Below are 19,807 nucleotides of genomic sequence, written 5' to 3'. Positions count from 1 at the left end.
CCTTTGTTTGTACTCCAGCTTCTTCATTTACATTCTTTATTCTCAAGTTATAGATCCTTTTGTCATCTTCTAGCCTTTGTATTGTTATTGCTTGTTTCCTTGTTATTTTTAAAAAGTTTTCCCTTTCATACACCCACACTGCAAAATTGTCCTCCAGTTTGGATAATCTTAGTTTCTTTCAAGCTGATTTGCCATCTTTCCATAAAGTTTTTAATTTCCTGGTAATCTCTTTGAATCTGCTTCATGTGTTCTATATTTTTTTGTATTCTTCATCAAATGGTTTTCTCCTTTGTTTGAGTTCCTCTCTTCTTCCATCTGTGTCTGCTTGAGGGGTATTTAGTATCTCTTTTATTAATTTTCTTATATCTTGCTTTATTTGGCTAAATATTTCACTTTTGAACTCGTATATGAGGTCCCGAATATATCTCTTTATGTCCCCTGGTGCTGTGTCTGATATTGCATGTTTGCTGTTCTCATTCTCCTTTTTATTTAGCTGTCCTGGATCAATGTTCTCAAAGTTGGGACTGAGGGACTTTTTGTTGTTGCTTCCTCTTCCCATCTGTTTTGCTTCTTCCAGGAGGTCCCAGTTTCTTTCTTCGTTGGTTACAATTCTTCTGAAGTGCACTGGCTAGATGACCCTTCACACTGCCCTGTGCTGGTGAGTTACAGACAGGGACAGAGTATGCTGGCCCGTCCCCTCTGGATCAGTCAAGCGCTGTGGCCTGCACTGTATTACTTTGTGCCACCTCCCCTCGGGTCTGTGCAAGCGATGGGGGTAGGGGTCAGGGCAGTTGGTGGGTTTTATAATGTCCTGTTTTTGGCTTGATTTTGCAATACCTAATTGACTGGACAACTATTGTGAAGTTAACGAGATATACCATAGTACCTATTACTACCATCCCAGTATCCTACTGTGAATTCTGTACCAATATCACTGTGTTGTCTCAATTGGCTTTGTTCTGTCTTGTGCTGTTGCATTTTTACTACATTGTGTGGCTTGAGGGTCTCTTCACAGTCCTTCTCCTACAGCCTGTAGCCAGTACAAATCCCAAAAGAAACAAGTTTAATCAGCCAGAAAGACACCTAGCAATGCATTCAGGATCTGGACTTCTGCCTGGATGACCACTTTCAGTGTGTAAATATGTTCCAGGTAATATTTGGGACATACATATACTAATGTATTGTTGCCTATCTGAAATTCAGATTTAATCAGGTGCTCCCATTTTATCTGGCAACCTTTCCTCTCTAGCTGCTCTGTTATGGTACTCTGTTTTATTGTTTCCCTGAGACATTTTTACTGCCAGAAATTCTGTTTATTGTTTGACTCTTTCCTTATGCAACTCAAAGTAGCTCAATGTGGAAGAAACTCTGCTTTTGTTGTTGTTCTTAAGTATTTCCAGTGCCTATCACAGTTCCTGACGCATAGTAGGTGCTCAATAGATAAATATTTGTTGTAAGGATAAGGAAAACAAAACAAAACTTTGTTTTTGTTGCTAACACCTCCATGGCATACTGCTGGCCAGAGGAGAGATTGTACTCAAACTGTGGCGCTTGTAAGTTTAGGAAACTTCCCTTGTTTTCCATATTCAGGGCTGCAGTTGAAGGAGGGCAGGGGCCAGGGTCACCTGCCTTTTCAGGATCTGCTATAAAATCAGAAGACCATGGATGAGTAGAAGTGGGGAGAGATAAAGTCTCAAAGAACTAAAAAGCTTTTTTGCTTTGCCTTGCAACGAAGCAGATGAACCAGGCAAAGAAAAAACGCGCTAGCATGAAAGGAGCACGACTCTGAGTGTCGAATGGGGTCAGAGGCTGTGTGCACCCCTCCCATCTTTATCCACCTCGCACTCCAACTTACAACTTGAGGGGCTGGCTTTTCTGGCAGGCTCTGGAAGCTGCTAGATCCTGATCAGAAACGAAAGTCACCAGGGAAAATGCTAGGGAAGCGCGGGGACCGCTGAATGAAATCAAGACAGAAGAAATCAAACTCCTCTTAGACTCTGGCGCGTGCAACGCGTGTGCAGCGTTAGAATTCCGTGGGGCTCCGTGCTTGATGTGGACGCTCAGAGCCCCAAGGGGACCCACTAGGGACGCACAGTCGCCTGTCTGACGCTGTTCATCTGGCCTCACGCAGAAGCCCGCCCGGAGCGAGCTGCGTGGGCAACAGTGGCCCGATCCCCAGAAGCAAGCTAACTCGGGGCCCTGCCCATTCTACCCTGCTGGCGCGCACCCTCCCACCTAGCAGCTGGAGGATGATCCTGGGGTGCTTCGCGGAGGTTGTGGGTCCCCGCTGCTGTCTACAGCCCAACGCGCCTTGTCGCGTGAGCCACGCGCGCGCCGCGCTGGGAGGCGGCCGCTCCCGCCGCTGACAGGTGCTGCCCGAGGGCGCAAGGCGCGGTACCGGGTCCCCGAGGCCAGGGCGTGCGCGTCCTGCAGCTCGGAGCCCGGGCACGGCCTGAGGGACGCCAAGAGCCTGTAGCTGCAGAGCTCGGAGCCGGAAACTTTGCAGGCGCGGCGGCGGGGATCCGGTGACCGCGCCGGCCCAGCCCAGAGGTGTGGAGGAAGGGACGGCGCCAGAGTCCCGCGGCAAGGGTGCCTCGGAGGAGGCGGCGGCGTCTCTGCTCCCCGCTGGCCTGAAGCCGCCGGGCGCTCCTGGCTTGGGCTGCTGCTGTGCCCTGCGCCGCCGCCACCGCCGCGGGGCTCCGAGAGGAGGAGCAGCCGGTGAGGGCGGAGAAGCTCGGGACGCAGGAGGAGACGGAGGAGGAGGAGGAGGAGGGGAGCGGTGGGGCGCGGAGCGGAGGATGGAGCCCCGGGCACCCCCGGCGGGCGAGCCCGAGCCTGCGGCCGCCTCCTCCTCCTTCCACGCCCGGCTCTGGAAGAACCTACAGCTGGGGGTGGGCAAGGGCAAGGGCGGCGCGGGTGGGCGCGCGGGGGGCCCAGAGCGCCGCACTGCGGACACCCCGTCGCCTTCCCCGCCGCCCCCTGGGGCCACGCGGGACGCGCTGCCCGGCGTGGGGAGCTCAGGTAGCAAGTGGAGCGGCTTTAAGAAGCGGAAGCAAGTACTGGACAGGGTCTTCTCGTCTTCCCAGCCCAACCTGTGCTGCTCCTCGCCGGAGCCTCTGGAGCCCGGCGGCGCGGGCCGAGTGGAGCAGGGGTCCGCGCTCCGCCGCCGGATCCGGGAGCATCTGCTGCCCACGGCCAGGGGACACGCGGCGGCAGCCGGAGCAGCGGCAGGGACGCCTCCTGGCGGGCGCTCCCCAGACTCGGCTCCGTCCTCGTCCTCCGCCTCGTCCTCTCTGTCCTCGTCTCCCCAGCCGCCCCCGAGGGGGGACCGCGTCGGAGATGAGGGTGCGTCGCGTCGGGGTCCAGGGGCACACTTGTGCCACCAGAAGAGCTCCTCTCTGCCGGGCACCGCGTGCCTGGAGCAGCTGCTGGAGCCGCCCCCGCCCCCCGCAGAGCCGGCCCGGAGCCCCGCGGAGCCCCTGACCCCCGAGACCACCGAGGAGCGCGACAGCAGCCAGGTGAGTGCGGGGCGCGGCAGGGCCTGGCGCGCGGGCCACGCCTCAAGTCCCGGGCCACCACTTCTTAGGGAGTCGGCTTTCCAGTGTTTTCCTCCAAGTGGATTAAACAGTGCTGGCTCTTCTTTAGTAAAGGTAGCATTCTAATTGGCACCCTTACTTTTAAGGAGAATGACACCTGTCGCCAGAACCCAAAGGCAGCTTAAAGACCAGACAATGAAGAAAGAGATACAGGGCTGGGGGGTATTTCGGGGTGGGAAGACGGAGGCAAAGCTCTGCTGAGTCTCACCTTGGCACTGGAAAAAGGTCCGGAGCTTAACAATTTAGGAAAAGAATGGCGCCGCGTGCGTGGCGGTGTGGAGGGGCCACCGTTGCTGAAAGCGCCCGGTGGCAGGAAGGAGTCCGAATGCCCAGCGGGGAGGTGGCTGCTGCACGTGAGGTCGAGTACGGGGAGAGCCCTGAGGCAGGAGCCAAGGCACTTCCCGCATTCCTTTACAACGTCCTGCAGCAGGTGGGTCAGGGTCCCACAAGTGGACAGCGTGAGAGTCCTCCCACTCTAAGTTTTAACAGTCACCGGGGGCACTGGGTTTCAAAATGTGCTGCTTTGTACTTCATGCCGACACTATTCAGACAAGAATGAAGTTTTTAATGTGCTTTTATAAAACATTTTATTGTAGGATCTGTAGGGCATCCCATCCATGATTGGCTGATTTTACTCCCTCCGTTTTGAAGAGGAAATGCTTTTTTTTGCTAAATGTTTATCAAACCATGTGAATGCTAAGAAGTATTTCAAAAGTCCTGCTCTGCTAGGTATCTAAATAACTTTTTTCACAATACACCTCAGCTTATTTAAACTCTCATTCTTTTGACTCTGATTATGTTAGACGAGTGACATACACATTAAAACTTTAATTAGATTAAAAGCTGAGCTATAAAAGCTGAAGGTATAAAAAAAATTAGACCATGAGTTGAGGTGTAAAATTCTATTCTAAAAGTTCTTTCAGTGGGTGGGGGTTTAGCGGCATAAGCGCCTGCTTTGCAACCAGGCAGTCCTGAGTTCGATCCCTGGTACCAATTTAAAAAAAAAAAAAAAAAAAAAAAAAAAAAAAAAAAAGCTCTTTTAGGTGAAATCTTTATAGACTATTTTATTAGTGAAGTTTCTGAAAATAAATCAGAAAACTGTATATTTTATTGCTTAATATGGGCAATTGCTTGCAGTAAGCAAATACTTGATGTTCCAGGAAAATATTTTACTCCAGAAGAGTAGGTAGAGAAATGTGGACCGAAAACTAAATAAATTTATTTGTCCTGTTATCTTGGAAGTGAACTGGGTAGAAATGGTTTTGGTTTCAAAAGTAAAATAAAAGGGAAAGTTTCTCATTCAGCATACATGCATACTATATACAAGGAGACATTTTTTGAGTGTGTATATAATCTTTATAATCTAATTTTAGAGTTGGGGGACTGTTTTTACATTTTGTTTTTTATAATTTAATATCAAGGATATCAGAACACTAAATAATAATCAGATCATTTTGGAAGGTGTATAGCTCACTACTGTGAAAGTTAATAGCACCCTAAGTCATTTTCAGCTCTTTGCAAATAAGACGTTTTCTTATTTTGTGGCTCATTGAAATAAGATATTTTCAAAGCAAAAATAAAGAATTCTGAATTCATCCTCATATCCCCTTTTACCCAAAAGTTTTCAAAAACTACCAATTTTTATTTTTAAAAGTATTTTTTATGTAAGTATGAATTTTGTATACAAAATACCTGACCCTAACTTTGAGGAAATACTAACCTGACACTGAGTACCTGCTCCATAGGCTGGCCACTCTTTTCCCTTACGTAATTTAATTCTCACTGCAGTTCTCTGTGATAGAGATTGTTGTCACTTATGGATTAGGAATCCAATGGCCAAAGTAGTTAAGTAAGCTTCCCAGGGTTAATTGGTTAATAAGTGTCAGAGAGATATTTGTGGTCACATCAGTCTTCAGAATCGTTTTCCGTGATTATAGCTGCCTTTGACAACTATTAAAACTTAAGGCTTTGAGATAATTTTGCTCTTACTGATTGATACGTATTAAAGACTTGCAAGTTTGCATTCATCTTGGCTTTCCCCCTCCCTACACAAATCAGTTTCATGATGGATTAGTATATTAATTTCTAAATTGTTCTGTGGTGCATCATTGCAAACCAGCACATATAAAAATGATGTTTTTAATCATAATCTGCGTTGTAGTTCTAAAGAAGCTTTTCATTATGATGAACTAGCATTTCAATGTAGACAGGAGGAAAACTTTTTAGAAGTTAAAGCCCAGGTGGGAAATAAATAGGTGAACACTGTAATACAAGCATAAAGAACAGCCAGTCCTAAGGGGTGTGCCTGACGCCAGACAGAGAAACACAGAGTTTGTTCCTAGTGCCTGATGCCTGGGGACTTTGTTTTCTGAATAGTAGAACTTCCTGTGTTCGGAATTACGGGAGGAAAAACTTCTCAATCCTCCACATACTCTTTGCTCTACCCAATGGAGTCCAGCTCACTTCTGACTGGGGGAGAGGAAGAAATAAATGCTCCCAGACTTAGGCTCAGCTTGGCAGTGCCCTGCCCTTTGCACGTGGCAAGGGTTTCCCCTGTTCCTCCATCTCCCCCTTGCTGAGATACCAGAGTATGGGGAGGCGCGTGTAACATACAGACTTGCTTTTGTTTTTGTAGGAGGGCAGCACAGACAGGTGCATAGAAAAGACAGGAAATGCATCTACTTTGTCTTCAGATTAGTTGTGTGCAAACAACTTTCTTTGGAGGCAGGAAGAGAATTCATTGCAAAAGCAGGCAAATTATTCACATTTTTTCGTACCTGCTGGTTGATCCTGGCATCACCCACATGCTGCAGTACATATCTCCACTTTGCAGCCCAGCGTGAGGCCCCAACAACATATGTCCCCATACTCTGACACTGGGTAGAGATGTGAAGCAAAAGCAAAAATGTCATTTTGGACGGTGGAGGAAAGAGATTTGGATGTCACTGATGTACAGTGGTTGAAAGTGAACAAATTGTGCTATCTCCCTCGCCTCTCCTAGCCATCCTCACTGTTAGGTTTTCTTTAGTCAGATATTACCTTTGAAACACACACCTACAAACTTACAGATGCTTTGCTATGGGGTGTGTGCATTATTTGAAATATTCTGCTTGAGAATAAGTAAAAAAGAGAGAGAAAAGAATCCTTGTTCTTCCACTGATTCTGGTTCACGTGTCAGGCCATATTGTCACACCAGATGCATTTCATTTTCTGCAACACAGTTGGGAAAGATGCTCTCTCAATTTGTGTGCATATAAAAAAAATGCCAATTTTATGTATTTTGTCTTGATGAGGTACTAAAATTATCCTTTGCTAGAATCAGAAAGTCAGTATTTTGAGATAAAGAGCGAGGGATGAATATGTTACATTTTTAAGTGTCTTAACAAAAGCATGTAGTGTTTATGAATGTTAAAGTTTTATTGTTTTTCTAAGTACATTTAATCAAAGTTGCTTTCATAGAGGAGAAAAATGTTTTTGAGGAAAGGGTAAATTATTCATTGTATGATAAAAGTGTTTTCAAACATTGTAAGAGCAATATCCATTCATTGAAATTAAGTTCTTAAGACTCCTGAAAGATCAAAAGGGTAAAGTATATTTTTAAAAAAAATAAACCTGTACCTGAAGAACATCTTGCTTTATTAATCATCTGAAATTCTAATTAAAACCTTTAAAAAATCCCCAAGTGATTTCAGTTAATGCTATTTTTCATTTTAATAACCCTTCAACCTACTTAATCTTGGAGAAAGTGCAAATTTACAAACAAAATTTCCAATGTAAGAAACCTAATATTTTAAAAATTAAGTCCCTAAGAGCAATTTTAATTAAATTTGCAAAAACAACAAGGTAGGATACTGATCTAGCATCAGAAATGATACCTTGCAAGTTCAAAACAAGAGAGCGTAGATGAGATCCTGGCACATTTTGGAGAAGGGTGTAAACTGGAGTTTGAGGTGTAATCACTTCTTGAAAAATATGAGAGTCATCAGTTTATTCCAAAGAAAGAGAGCAAGCCAGGAGAGGTTTCATTAGAGTAGACTGTTTCCTTTACCCTTTATTTGCCATTAGCAGATTTGGACAGAGCCAAGAATCTTGTACAAAGGGAAATGTTTTCTAGATGTTGTGAGAGATTGGCTTGAAACATACCAAGTGCTCAATAAACATTTAGCAATCACTGTTGTAGTTGTTAATATTATGGTGCAATACAGTGAAGTTTTGTGACTAACCATTACAAATAAGTAGGAGGCTAAAGAAGTAATAGGGAGCTTTGTAGTCTTTTTCATTTAAGATGTAATTTATTTTATTTGTAATTGTAGCAAGAGTAGCCTGGGATTAACCAGGATAGTACTGGTAGGGTCAGAACTACATTCAGTAATGAAAAAAAATATTGAATGACTTTTAGCAAGTGTTGCATGTATTTTCATGGGAGAATTAGTAACTACTTTGAGGAAGAAAATAGAATTAATAGATTCAGAAACAATAGGACAAACATTCCTTCTTCTGTTTCCTTTTGTCTTATTATTGTCTAGAGTAATGGGTAATTTCATAAAGGCTAATAATGTTTTTGGTACTCTAAGGAAACATATATTGTGGTTTCTTTACTCGTAATGGCTATTAAAACATTTGCCAACCCTAAATTAACAAACAGTAAATAGTATGTCTAGGTAATTTCATAAGCAATGATGAGATCTGCAGATTGAGGTTCATGTATTCTTCATTTGTATCTATTTTATAATATGCAATTAGCTATCTGTTTTAGATTAGAACAATTGTTTTTAAAAATCAGAAGCTCTGTTTTGACATTATTTGCTACTGGAAAAGTTACTAAAATGATATATTTCTGTGTCTTGGAAAACCACATAGCCCAATAGAATATTTTCTTGATAGCTGAGGGTCATTATTTGAATGCCAGATTTGAGGTTTCTTAGGGTGAAAGCCAGGGCCTCCTGTATACTAGGAAAGTGCGCTTCTGAACCACATCCCTAACCTGAATGCTAACTTTTCTTGCCTTTTTTTTTTTTTTTTTTTTGTCTTTTTCCTTTTTATCGGTGCCGGGGATTGAACTCACGACTGCCTGCTTGCAAGTCAGGCGCTTATGCCACTGAGCTAAATCTCCAGCCCCTACTTTTCTTGACTTTTAAAAAATGTATAAAATATATCTTATCCTGGAAGTTACCCTATATATATAAGTTTGGTTGTTCTCATAAAGTTAGAATAAACCATACCTGTGTATGACACATTTATATATCTATAAAGTTAATAACTGAATCAAGGTGAGAAACTCTTTTCTCTTGTCATTTGTTCACCTGGCACAGATCTTTACTGTCTGAATTTTTGATTTGTTGGTATCATTGAGAATACTACTTCTCTGCCTCGTTAACTTTATGTGCCGTTTTAAATTCCTGCCATTATTAAACTTTTCTTCTACTCATATTGCTTTTTATAAATCTGGCATGTGAATCAATTGCTCTCCCTCAAAAATAAGATTTTTATATGAGTATTGTTCCCTTCTAATGCATATCAATTTCTTATCTTTTTACAATTTTTTGTCTTTTTGAAACAGGGTTTTGCTATGTACTTCAGGTTGACTTTGAACTTACTTTGTAGTCCAGGATGGCCTCAAATTCTAAGCAATCCTCCTTCCTCAGCTTCCTGAATGCTGAGATTACAGGTGTGCACCACCATGCCCAGCCAAGTTTCTTATCTTTAGAAATTTTTATCTGACCCAAAATAATTTCAAGTCCCTCTTTACCTAAAGTTTGCAAACATTAGTATGTATCAAGTCTGGATACAATATGAAATGCTGGGTTTTTCAGTGACATTTCGATGTCTTTATACTGCTTTTTAAAAAGAGAACTATTTTCCTGTGAAATCTCTGAAAGTATTTTCTGCCAGCCTTGTTTCTCATTCTATTGGACGCTAATTCACATGAAGCATTACTGCACATGACAGACAAGGGAGGCTCTGGACATCCTGCGATCACTGGATTCTCCTAATTGCTCACCTGTTTTGGTATAGAGTCCCCTTCAGTGTTTGTAACCTGAACACAGGTTGCTTGAGCCTGGGCTGTCATGGCTTGGGATAACTGACCCATTGAATCAGTGCTGCACTGTCTAGAGAAAGACTGGTTGCTGAATGAACGAAGGCTGAATGGACAGCCTGAGGCCGTTCAGAGCTAAGGTCTCTGGAAAAGCTTCAAAACTGCTTTACCCTTAAGTAATGGAGTTCTTGCTCCACTGATTCCAAGTCCTGTTTGCCTGGCAGATATAATCAGCATTCCCCTTGTCCCTCAGCTGTTGATTTGGCTCCCCCCAACCCCCTGCCCAGCCTAGACTTTGATTCTGGTTCCTGTCTTCAGGTGTAAAGGAAGAGGATGCCACCTATTAAATAGCTCTCATGTTGTGCTCCACAGGGAATGGAGGAGACTCTGATTCCTGAGGTTTCTGGCTCGGTGCTGGTCTCTGACATGGGGCACCCTTTTAATACCTGAGTCTGTCTGGCCTCTGATGTTGCATGGACACACCTGAGTTCCTGCAGCTACCTACTGTTACAGGCTCACTTAGTTATGCTCTGAGTCTTGAGTTCTGCTTGGACCTTTGCTTAGGATCCTTTCCTGCGTGCATCGCTGTGGCTTCCCATTAACCTATGTCCTTGATTGGATTTTGTACTGAACACTTTTCACTTGTACCATACTCATTCCAGGAATGTCTCTGTTGTTCCTCCCAACCACAGCTCAGATTATTTTTTTAAACTTTTATTATTTTGAATAGTAAAACACAACAGAACAAGACAGAACAAAGCCAATTGAGACAGTGCAGTGGAATTGGTACAGAACTTCACAGCAGGTTACTGGGATAACCTGTAATAAGTACCATAGTATATCTCGTTATCTTCACAATAGTTGTTCTTTCAATCAGGTATACCAAAATCAAGTGAAATACAGAACATTATAGAACTTATCAAAACAGAATATTGAATAGAGCAATACAATTATTCAGAACAAAGCAAAACAGTGATAACAATATTTGCTTCAAAGAGATGGTAGAAGGAAATCCCCCCTATTTGCTACATTGCATATGGTCAACCTCCCAAGAGATGTTCAGACCCCCATTTGCTAACGGGGTGGGGGAAATGGGGTGTTTGACTCTCAGCCCACACACCAATAAGCTCACAGCTGCTTACCAGGAAGAGCAGGTTGTTTGGTTTCCCAGTGCCCTAAGTTCCAACATAGCACGGCACAACTCAGGTTAAAATCCTAGTGCTGATCAGAAATCCTATCTTCGCTAGCTTGGTCCGTTCTACCGCTTAGAAACCAAGTAGGTGAAGCAGAGTTCAGGTAGTTGGCAGTTGATATTCTTGGTGATTTTTTGGGTATTGCTGAGTTCCAACCCCAAGACCTTCCCCTAGAAAGACTGCATCCTGGCCAACTGCTTCTGAAGACGTTTCCTTGCTCAGAGGATTGCACGATAGCTGATTTGTCACTCAGCGCTATTCATTGTGTCTGTGTTCTTAGCCCCAGTTTCTTTTTAAACATCCCAGTATGCCTGTTCTTTAACATCTACAACCTCCTTAATCCTGCCTGTTTTTTCCTTCTCTTTGACATTTTCCCATACCTCTAGTCTCTGCTTTAAGACTTAATTTTGAGGAATAACCGTTAAGCATTCAGAGACGTCCTGTCCCATATGGCACCTACTAGCCACATTTGGCTATTGAAGACTGAAAATGTGGCCAATTTGAATTAAGATGTGCTGTAAGTGTAAAGTGAGATGCATAATGAATTTTTGAAAACATAGCATAGAGAAAAGAATGTGAAATGCATCGGTACTAAACATTTATATTGACTGCATGTTTCAAAAGTATTTTGGATATATTGGGTTAAATTAAATATATTGTGAAAGTTATTTTTTCCTGTCCTTTTACATTTTTAAAAATAGGTGATTAGAATTTTAAAGGTACATATGTGGCTCACATTTGTGTTGGCACTGGATAGCACTGATTTAAAAGAGTGGATTTCAAATTCCCAACTCCACTGGCCAGCGGGCCACTGAAATAAAGACAACACGCCAAGAAGTTCTGTTGGGCACTGGTGAAGCAAGGAGCCGCTCCTGGGCACCAGTGATTACGACCGAACAGTACAGAAGCGGTGTTGCCAGAGCTTCCAGATTCATCTGAGCCCAAAGCCCAGATTATTTTGTATGAAGTTTCCAGATCCTTGAAATTTTGGGAAGTCATTCATATATTTTTAAAAGCAACAAAGACTGAATAAAATATAGCTCTGGAGTGAATTTGCCTATCGGTTTGAATGTCTGTCTTGAGAACTCAGGCCTGATTCCTCTTCTTCCCTGCTCCTCCACACACCACATGACTGGCATATGCTTGCTGTCTGGGACATAGTAGGTATCGATACATTTTGCAGGTTAATCAATTGCCTTTATCATGCATTCCCTGCAGTCCACTTGCCAGGAGAAATGAGGGCTGAGATGACAGTGAGATGGCAATGGGTTGAAGGGGATGTAGAAATAGGAGCCACAGGGACAAGGAGAGTGGCCAAGAAGTTTAGTCAAACAGAACAAGAAGCAAGTGCAGTCAGAGAGTAACAATGGTATTGGATGCTCAGACAGAATCATGGAAGCTTTTGTGTTTAATGGAGATTGCCGATTTGTTGATGGACCAGAGCTCCTGGTGAGGCAGATGTTGAAAGTAAAGAAGAAAGGGGTATAACTGATGGGGTAAGGAGCCCAACAGAAAAGCAGCAGGTAATCTTCCCTGGCTTTATGCCAGAACAGAGCCCCACTTCCACTGAGGAAACAGTATGGACTGGGGTGCAGGGGAGCGGAAGGGTCTGGTGGCAGCAATTTGAAGGTATTGCACCTACTTTGTTTCAAATCATGATTAGGATTTGGATACAGGGAGTGGTAAAATAATCTTGCAATAGGCAAGGGGCAAAGAAGTGTCCTGGGTATGGAAGAACTTGGGAGGAAGTAGAGGGACCAAAGCCAGAGTTCAAGAAGGAGGATAATAATGACAAGAAGGGGGAACATGAGATGTGGCCAGATGTAGGTGCTGAAGAATATGGTCCAGGCCACAGGAAGGGCAGCTGAGGGCAGGATGAGCATGGAAAGGTAAAGCTAGCTATGGGGACAGGAGGCCATATGAAGAAGGTGCAAGTCTCGGGAAGAGCCTGGGGTTGGGCAGCGGCTTGATGCTGGTAATGGAAAGATGCAAAGACTCAACAAAGCAGAGTCCCCGGACCTCTGGGGAAAAGGAGAGTGAAAGAGTTTATCACAGCACACTTTCCCCTTTTATCCTGGTTCTCTTCAGAAATGCTTTTACTTTTTATTTTTTAAATTTTTTATTTTAAAGAGAAAATACAATAAAAGTTTCAAAACAGGTTAGTAGGAGAGTTACAGTAATTAATACCTTGCATATTGTTGTCTTCATAGTAGTTACTCAGGGTACAAGATACACCACATGGTATCTTGCCCAAACATTAGCACAGACCTTCCTTTCCAATGAACCGAGATAGTGAAAGGTCTTTTTCTTTTGAGGCAGGGAGGATTTGAATTTGAGTTTGGGACTACACAGGATGGTTGTGGGTGCCAAGCTCCTGAGTGCCAGACTGTTACCTATTTATTGTCGTTGGTCCTATTCTTCATAGTTATTCTGGATCGTTCAGAATTAAAATAGTTCTCCTCCGCAGCATGAGGTACTAAAGTGGCAAGTGGTAACAGAGCCAAAGAAATGATAAAATGTGTTTATCAGCTGAAAAAGTTAGCCCAGATAAGGAAACCTCCTGCGTATTCCTATTACCCAAGTGCTGAAGGTGTCTGAGATAGATGGACTAAGTATTTGTAGAAATAGTTATAATGGAAGGTTTTGGGATCCTTTGTTGGAAATGTTCATTTTTCATCAAGGCCATGTGATCAAATCATGTTAAAAATATGTCTTTCTTTTCAGATGCAGGGTTGATCCGTGCCAGGCAAATGGTCAATTTGTGAAAATTCCCAGTAAACGTTTTCTCAAAATAGACATGATCATCTATCCAGAGCCATAAGCCACATTTGGCTCTTATTCTATGACTGAAATGTAAAATAGTTTTCAATAAAAAGAATTCGGCATTTTATGGGTTGCCTGTGAATAATATTTTCACCACACCAAATTAGAAGTCTGACTGTTTTCCAAAATATCTTTGAGGATGGAATTAGATTTTAGAGACATGTTCTGTGTCACCACAGAGCTGCTGCCAAGCCGCATGCGCCCACGAAGGACTCGAACCCTCTGAATCAGCAGGGGCCACGCTGTCTGGGGTGACAGCAGATGTGGACTGCAGCTTGCCCTTCCCCACTTTTTGCTGCTTTTCACTTTTATTTGTCTCCTTTTCGTCATTACATTAGCTTCTTTTTAAACAATTTAATTGATTTATAATACTTGTGCATATTTAGGGGCCACGGTGTGGTATTTTGATATACGTATACGATGCATCCTGAGAAAATCAGGGTAACCAGCACATCCATCACCTCAAACATTGATCAAAGTCCTCTCTTGTAACTCTTTTGAAATATACAAAGAAATGCATGTTACTTTATCACCCTGTCACGCTATAAAACACTACAGCTTATTCCTGTTGATTGTAATTTTGTACCTGTTAACCAGTCTCTCAGTGTCCCCCCTTTCTCTACCCTCCCCAGCCCCCGAGGAGCACTATTCTGCCCTTAGCTTCTTTGATTCCTTTTAAGCTTCCATATATGAATGAGATCACATGGTACTTGTCTTTCTGTGCCTGGTTCATTTTACTGAACATACTGATCTCCAGCTCCACCTGTGTTGTCACCCAGGAGAGGGTGTAATGCTTTTTATGGTTTAAAGTATTCCATGCTGTGGGTGTGTCTCACATTTGCTTTATCCATTCATTGGTTGAAGGAAGCTAGGGATGAAAAACAGCAATTGGGTCTGGCTGGATTGGAAGCATGCCTGATTGTGTCTGGCTGTGCATATTGTCAGTTCAGCTCGACAGTTTCAAAAGAAAGGAAAATTCTTGGCCATTGGGCTCATTCCCTGCACCAGCGGTCCAGAGCCCATAGGCTCTGCTCCTTTAGTCTGATAGGCAGCATTCACTTAGTCCGCACTCCTACTGGAGCATCTGTGATTACCTCATTTCCCGTGTGGAAATAAGCTGAGTAAGACTTAGGGTAACAGGCAGGATTGGAAGAGAGACCACAGCTGGCCGTGTTCCCCGGGTCTGAGACCTCTGCTTTTCAAGGACTGTGGAACTTCGCAAAGTATTTTCAATACTTGTTCTTCTTGCTGATATTTTCACTTCCTCTAATTTCATCTTTTTCCTTCTAAGCATTTGTCAGAAATGAGGAACAGCTGTGTGGAACTTGCCACTAGAGGCTCTTTGTGTATCCTGGATGACCAACTGCGGTTACTCTTACGAACTTTGTCCTGATCTTGGCTTTTCCCTCCCTGTTGTGTTTTTCGCCTCTCTGCTTTTTCACTTCTCTTTCCTTGCTTTGGAAATTAGCAGGAAAAATAAAGGATAATCAGGCATTTTTTTATTCATAATTTTTTCAGTGTAAAGTTTAAATTATTGTTCCTATGATGTTTGTGGCATCTGTGGCACTTTGATATATACTTGATATACCTGTGTGCCCATATATATACAAAGTGTACCTTTACCAGGTGTAGTTTGTACATGTTCCTATTTTTTCACACGTCAGAGATTTTTTTCACTGGAGTCAAAGGTAACCAGAACTCCAATATTCTTTCCCTTCTAAATGTAATCTTTGTATTTGACCTAGTAGTGCTAAATTTTAATGGTGATGTAAATCTTTATACGTGCTTTAAATTTATGTGGCATGAGTACAATGATCAGTTCAGTCGAAAGAACAGAAGACTTAGATTTCTGTAGAGTGTGTTATATGGGAGAGTGAATGAGCTTACTTTGACTTTAAGCTAATGTGTAAGGAATGCTGTTTCTTGAGTAGAATAATCATTCTCTTGTGAGACCACAGTGTCTTACAGCCATCATAGGAAAGAACCCAGTGAATATTTCCCTTAATCCTTTCAAATCCAGATGTCACTGTAAAATCTGGATATGTATCAGCAGTACTGTGAAGGCTGGCCTGACCCTGCCCTCATTCAGTGATTCTTTCAAATAATAAAGTGGGGAGGCATTTTGCAGAACTTCTTTCTTGTTATAGCTCAGCTTTTCTAATTAAACCAAATATCATACTTTTAGGATTATAAAATATATGTTTTCATAATCACAAGAAGCTTATCTTTTGAAATTGCCTCAAAATGAGGGCTGTTGAATAATAACTGAGTTAGAAACAAATAGATCTAGGAGACCACAGCCTATGACTGGTGGTTGCTTAAAAAAAGTTTTATTTTTCATTAATGTTGCCATATTAATGCCTCTCAGTGGCTCCATTTGCAAGATATTTCTTGCACTACTTTACACCCTTATTCATACTCTTAATTATACCCAGATTATATCGTGAATATTGTATTTATGAATGCGCGCTTAGTATTTTAAAACCTATTTTTTAAGGAGTGATGTGAGCTTCAAGCAAAAATGAACCAATATTGTTTGCAATATTGTTTGGTGCTAGATATTTTTGAATGCTCTGGTTTTGCATTGTTCTGCATAAACTTTTATGCAGAGGTGGCTGTTGCTTCTGTCTGTGCTGCCTTTCTGCCAATTTCTGCTGACTCACAACACACATTCGAGCTCCTCAAGCCAAGTGAGCTGAGATACGGCATGGAGACTGAGTTCCTCCCCAGACACCCAGAGCTGGGCTCTCCCCGTTGTGTCATCTCACCTCTGGCTGGAGGCCAGCCAAACTGTGGGACCTCTTACCTACCACTATTTCAAAATGACACTTTGTCACTGGTATTAATATCAACTACATGTGGATTGCACTTACAGAGGTCTGGACTCTGTTCTAAGTGGGTGACTGGAGCTGTGACGTGGAAAGCCATCTCTTCCTCTCTGGCTCCTCCCTTTTTCTCTGCTTCTTGGCCATCATGACGCAGCGAGTGGCTCCTGAGCCAGCTGGTCAGTCCATCATGCTATGACTCCCTTGGAGCCGGTCAGCCAGGGACTGAAAACGTGATTGAAAATAAACTTTAATTTGTGGGTGTCCAGTATTGTGTCTCGCCAATGAGGAAACTGACTGTACCTCTGTTGTGGTGTATTGTCTGTATTATATAGCTTTGTCTCATCCTTGTTATTAATGATTTTTTTCTTCTTAATAAATGGAGTTAAAAAAATAAAAGATGCACACAAAGAAAAGAAAGCACAAATAAATCAAACAAAACAAAACAAAGCAAAACATCAAAAATTAAGGAATGGTAATAAGGGAAAGAAATGAAATACTTTCATCTGCTAGGAGTTTTTTGCGCTGTAACTCAAATAAATATTACAGATTGTATACAATATTTCAGTTACATGTCACAGTTATTTTGAGAGATTAATTATATTTTTACATATGGAAACTCTTTAAAAATTTTTTCATTTGTACATGTTTGTAGCTCATGCAATTTACATTTGTCTTGGAAATGGTTACATGTACTTGTTTCAGCATCTTTTCCCCCCCCGTCTTTTAAAATATTCCTTTCCCTCCTCCTCCCCACTCCTTCTCCAGTTCCCCTATCCCATTTTTCATTCTCATGGGTATTGTCTTAGTTGCTATTATGGCATATAGTGTTTACATTAATTGGGGTCATTAGGTTCCTGTACATGACACATCTCTTTTCTTCCTATTTCCCCTTCTCCTCCTTTTCATCTCTCACCCTTATTCCCTTGGACCACTTCCCCATTACAAGAGAACCGTTTCTTTGTCCCTTTCTGTCCATCCATTCTTATTTTCTTCGATATACTTTGCCTCACTTGACTAAGAGAGACCATATGGTATTTCAGCTTGTGTGTCACGTTTATTTCACTTAACATTTTGTTTTCCAGGTGCGTCCATTTCTCCACAAATGTCTCAAATTTATCTTTCCTTCTAGATCAGTAGTATTCCATTCTATACGGGTACCATATTTTCTTAACTGATCATCCATTGATGGGTATATATTCCACATCCGGGATTTAGCTATTATGAATCGTTGTGCTACAAACACTGGTATGCATGTGTCGCAACAGTGTGATGACATAAGCTCTTTGAGGATGATACTTTGGCCAGGAATAGCTGGGTCACACGGAGTTTCTAACTTCAATTCTTTGAGAAATCTCCATACTCATTTCTATAATGCCAGCTTTGTGCTTGTTTGCCTTCTCACCAACAGTGAAGGAGGATTCCTTTTTCCTCACAGCCGCACCAGCATTTGTCATTGTTTGATTTCTTAATGATTGCAATTCTTTCCGGAGTAAGATGGAATTTTAGTACTGTTTTAATTTGCATTTCTCAAATGGCCAGAGATGTTGAACTTTTCTTCATATACTTATTGATCTTTTGTATTTCTTCCTCTGTGAAGTGTCTGTTCATTTCTCTTGCCCATTTTTTAAAACTAGGTCTTTAATTTTAGGTGGCTTAAATTTTTTGAGTTCTTTGTGTATTCTAGTTATTAGTCCTTTGTCTGGGGAGTAACTGCTAAAATTGTCCATATTCTTCAGGTTGTGTTTTCACTCTGCTGCTTGATTCTTTCGTTGTAGAGAATGTTTTAGTCTGATATAATCCTATTGGTTGATTCCTCCTGCTATTTTTTGTGCTACTGAGGTTCTGTTTAGAAAATCCATTTCTACACTCATATCTTCAATTGTTTTATCTATTTTATCTCCCATTAGCTTTAATGTTTAGATCTTTGATCCATTTTGGTTTTATTCTAGGTATCTATATCTCTGTCTATCTATATCTATCTATATATATGGGAATTTCTTAGGGCGGCTAAATAATTTTTCTGTAGTTCTGGTTAGCAAGTGGCAGATCTTGATATTCATGGAATTCTGATTTCTGACATGACCATAATTTCCAGGGTGTTCATTGCTTCTCCATTATGAGGCCACAGCATTATGTCAGTGTTTGACACAGGGCTCAGACCCAAACCTGGAATTCATGCTCGATCCTGTCTCTCCCTTAACCCAGTCTGATCAGTGAGTTTAACTACTGTTTTGGAGACACTGCTAGGAAACTTGCTTGAAGTAGTTGGGGGAAAGTATCCCATGAATGGGAGTAGTTAATTTTTGTTTGCAGGATCAATTTAGAGAGCTCAAAAATGAATATTTTTCAGGTCATTCTCCTTATGAGTTCTTTAAAGATGTCATAACTTTAAATCATGTTGTTTAACTCCTCTGAAAACTACAGCTATATATTCTGTAGTTAGCGTAGGAGTTATTGTCTCCAGGTAGACAAGTACATTATTTTCTAGGCATCCAGTTTTTAAAACATGGCAATTTGGAGTATATTCTTTTAAAAGAGTGAAGGCATAATATAAGATAATGTCTTTGAATTTGGCAGAATTTCTAATTTCTTTTGGTTATAATGATACCAGCATTCAAATTATAGTCATCTGCCAGTCACTTTCTTCATGGCTTCCAGGGTGTTCCCTCAGATCAGTCTTTGTAACTGCTCTAAAGGAGCAAGAATTCTTAGGCTCATATTATAGATGGATTGGTAGAGGGGTCAGGAGGGCTAAGGAAATCTCCCAACATCACAGAAGTGGGAAGTGGCAGAGCGTGGAGTGTGAACCTTAGCGCTTGGCTCTAAAATGTGTGCATCTAACTGTTGTGTTACATGGCTTCCTTCAGTACTGAAGAACTACTAGGTGTGCTAGTGAGCATTTTCACCTGTTTTCCATATGTCTTAGAACTGGGGAAAAGATTCAGTTAAAATGGTCTATAGAATGTAGTAGTCCCATATATGTGTATAGCTGGAAGGTCTCCTTCCAATCCAGTATCAATGATTTAGCCATTTCTTTCTCGGCTTTCCTCTGTCCTTTCCTCAAATATTTATTTAATGTCTACCTCTGAGAGCCATATATCTTTCTAATACTCCGTTAAAGAAGACATATCAGTCCCTGCTTACATACAGCTTACGATTTGGTAGAAGATAGTTTTCTAACATCTGACAGTAGCACAACAGATGATTACCAGTCACAATTGTGATGACTGGCTGAGAGGACAGAGAAATACAGGAAGGAACTGTAAGATGAACTGTAAACCAGGGAAGGTGTTCCTGAAAAGGGGACCTTCAGGATGATATGCACAGTAT

At 42.0% G+C, this 19,807-nt stretch overlaps 1 protein-coding gene across 10 annotated transcripts in view; it reads left to right on the top strand.

Moving 5' to 3' along the window:
- The first annotated feature begins 1,952 nt into the window (after positions 1–1,952).
- The window catches only part of Mctp1 (multiple C2 and transmembrane domain containing 1), a 539,183-nt gene continuing 521,328 nt past the window's right edge, over positions 1,953–19,807 (top strand). For 2 of the 10 annotated variants that reach the window (XM_063245361.1, XM_063245358.1), the window contains exon 1: positions 1,957–3,518. In XM_063245361.1, coding sequence (XP_063101431.1) covers positions 2,799–3,518 — 720 coding nt within the window. In that variant the 5' untranslated portion in view covers positions 1,957–2,798. Of the gene's footprint in view, positions 3,519–19,807 lie in introns of all 10 variants that reach the window. The other 8 variants (XM_063245363.1, XM_063245362.1, XM_063245354.1 and 5 more) reach the window with 8 other exon arrangements.

Source organism: Cavia porcellus, unplaced genomic scaffold (genome assembly GCF_034190915.1).
Source record: "Cavia porcellus strain 051 isolate PalLab524CR breed Dunkin Hartley unplaced genomic scaffold, mCavPor4.1 scaffold_2, whole genome shotgun sequence".
NCBI classification, from domain to species: Eukaryota; Metazoa; Chordata; class Mammalia; order Rodentia; family Caviidae; genus Cavia; species Cavia porcellus.
This window is presented reverse-complemented; position numbering and strand designations above follow the sequence as displayed.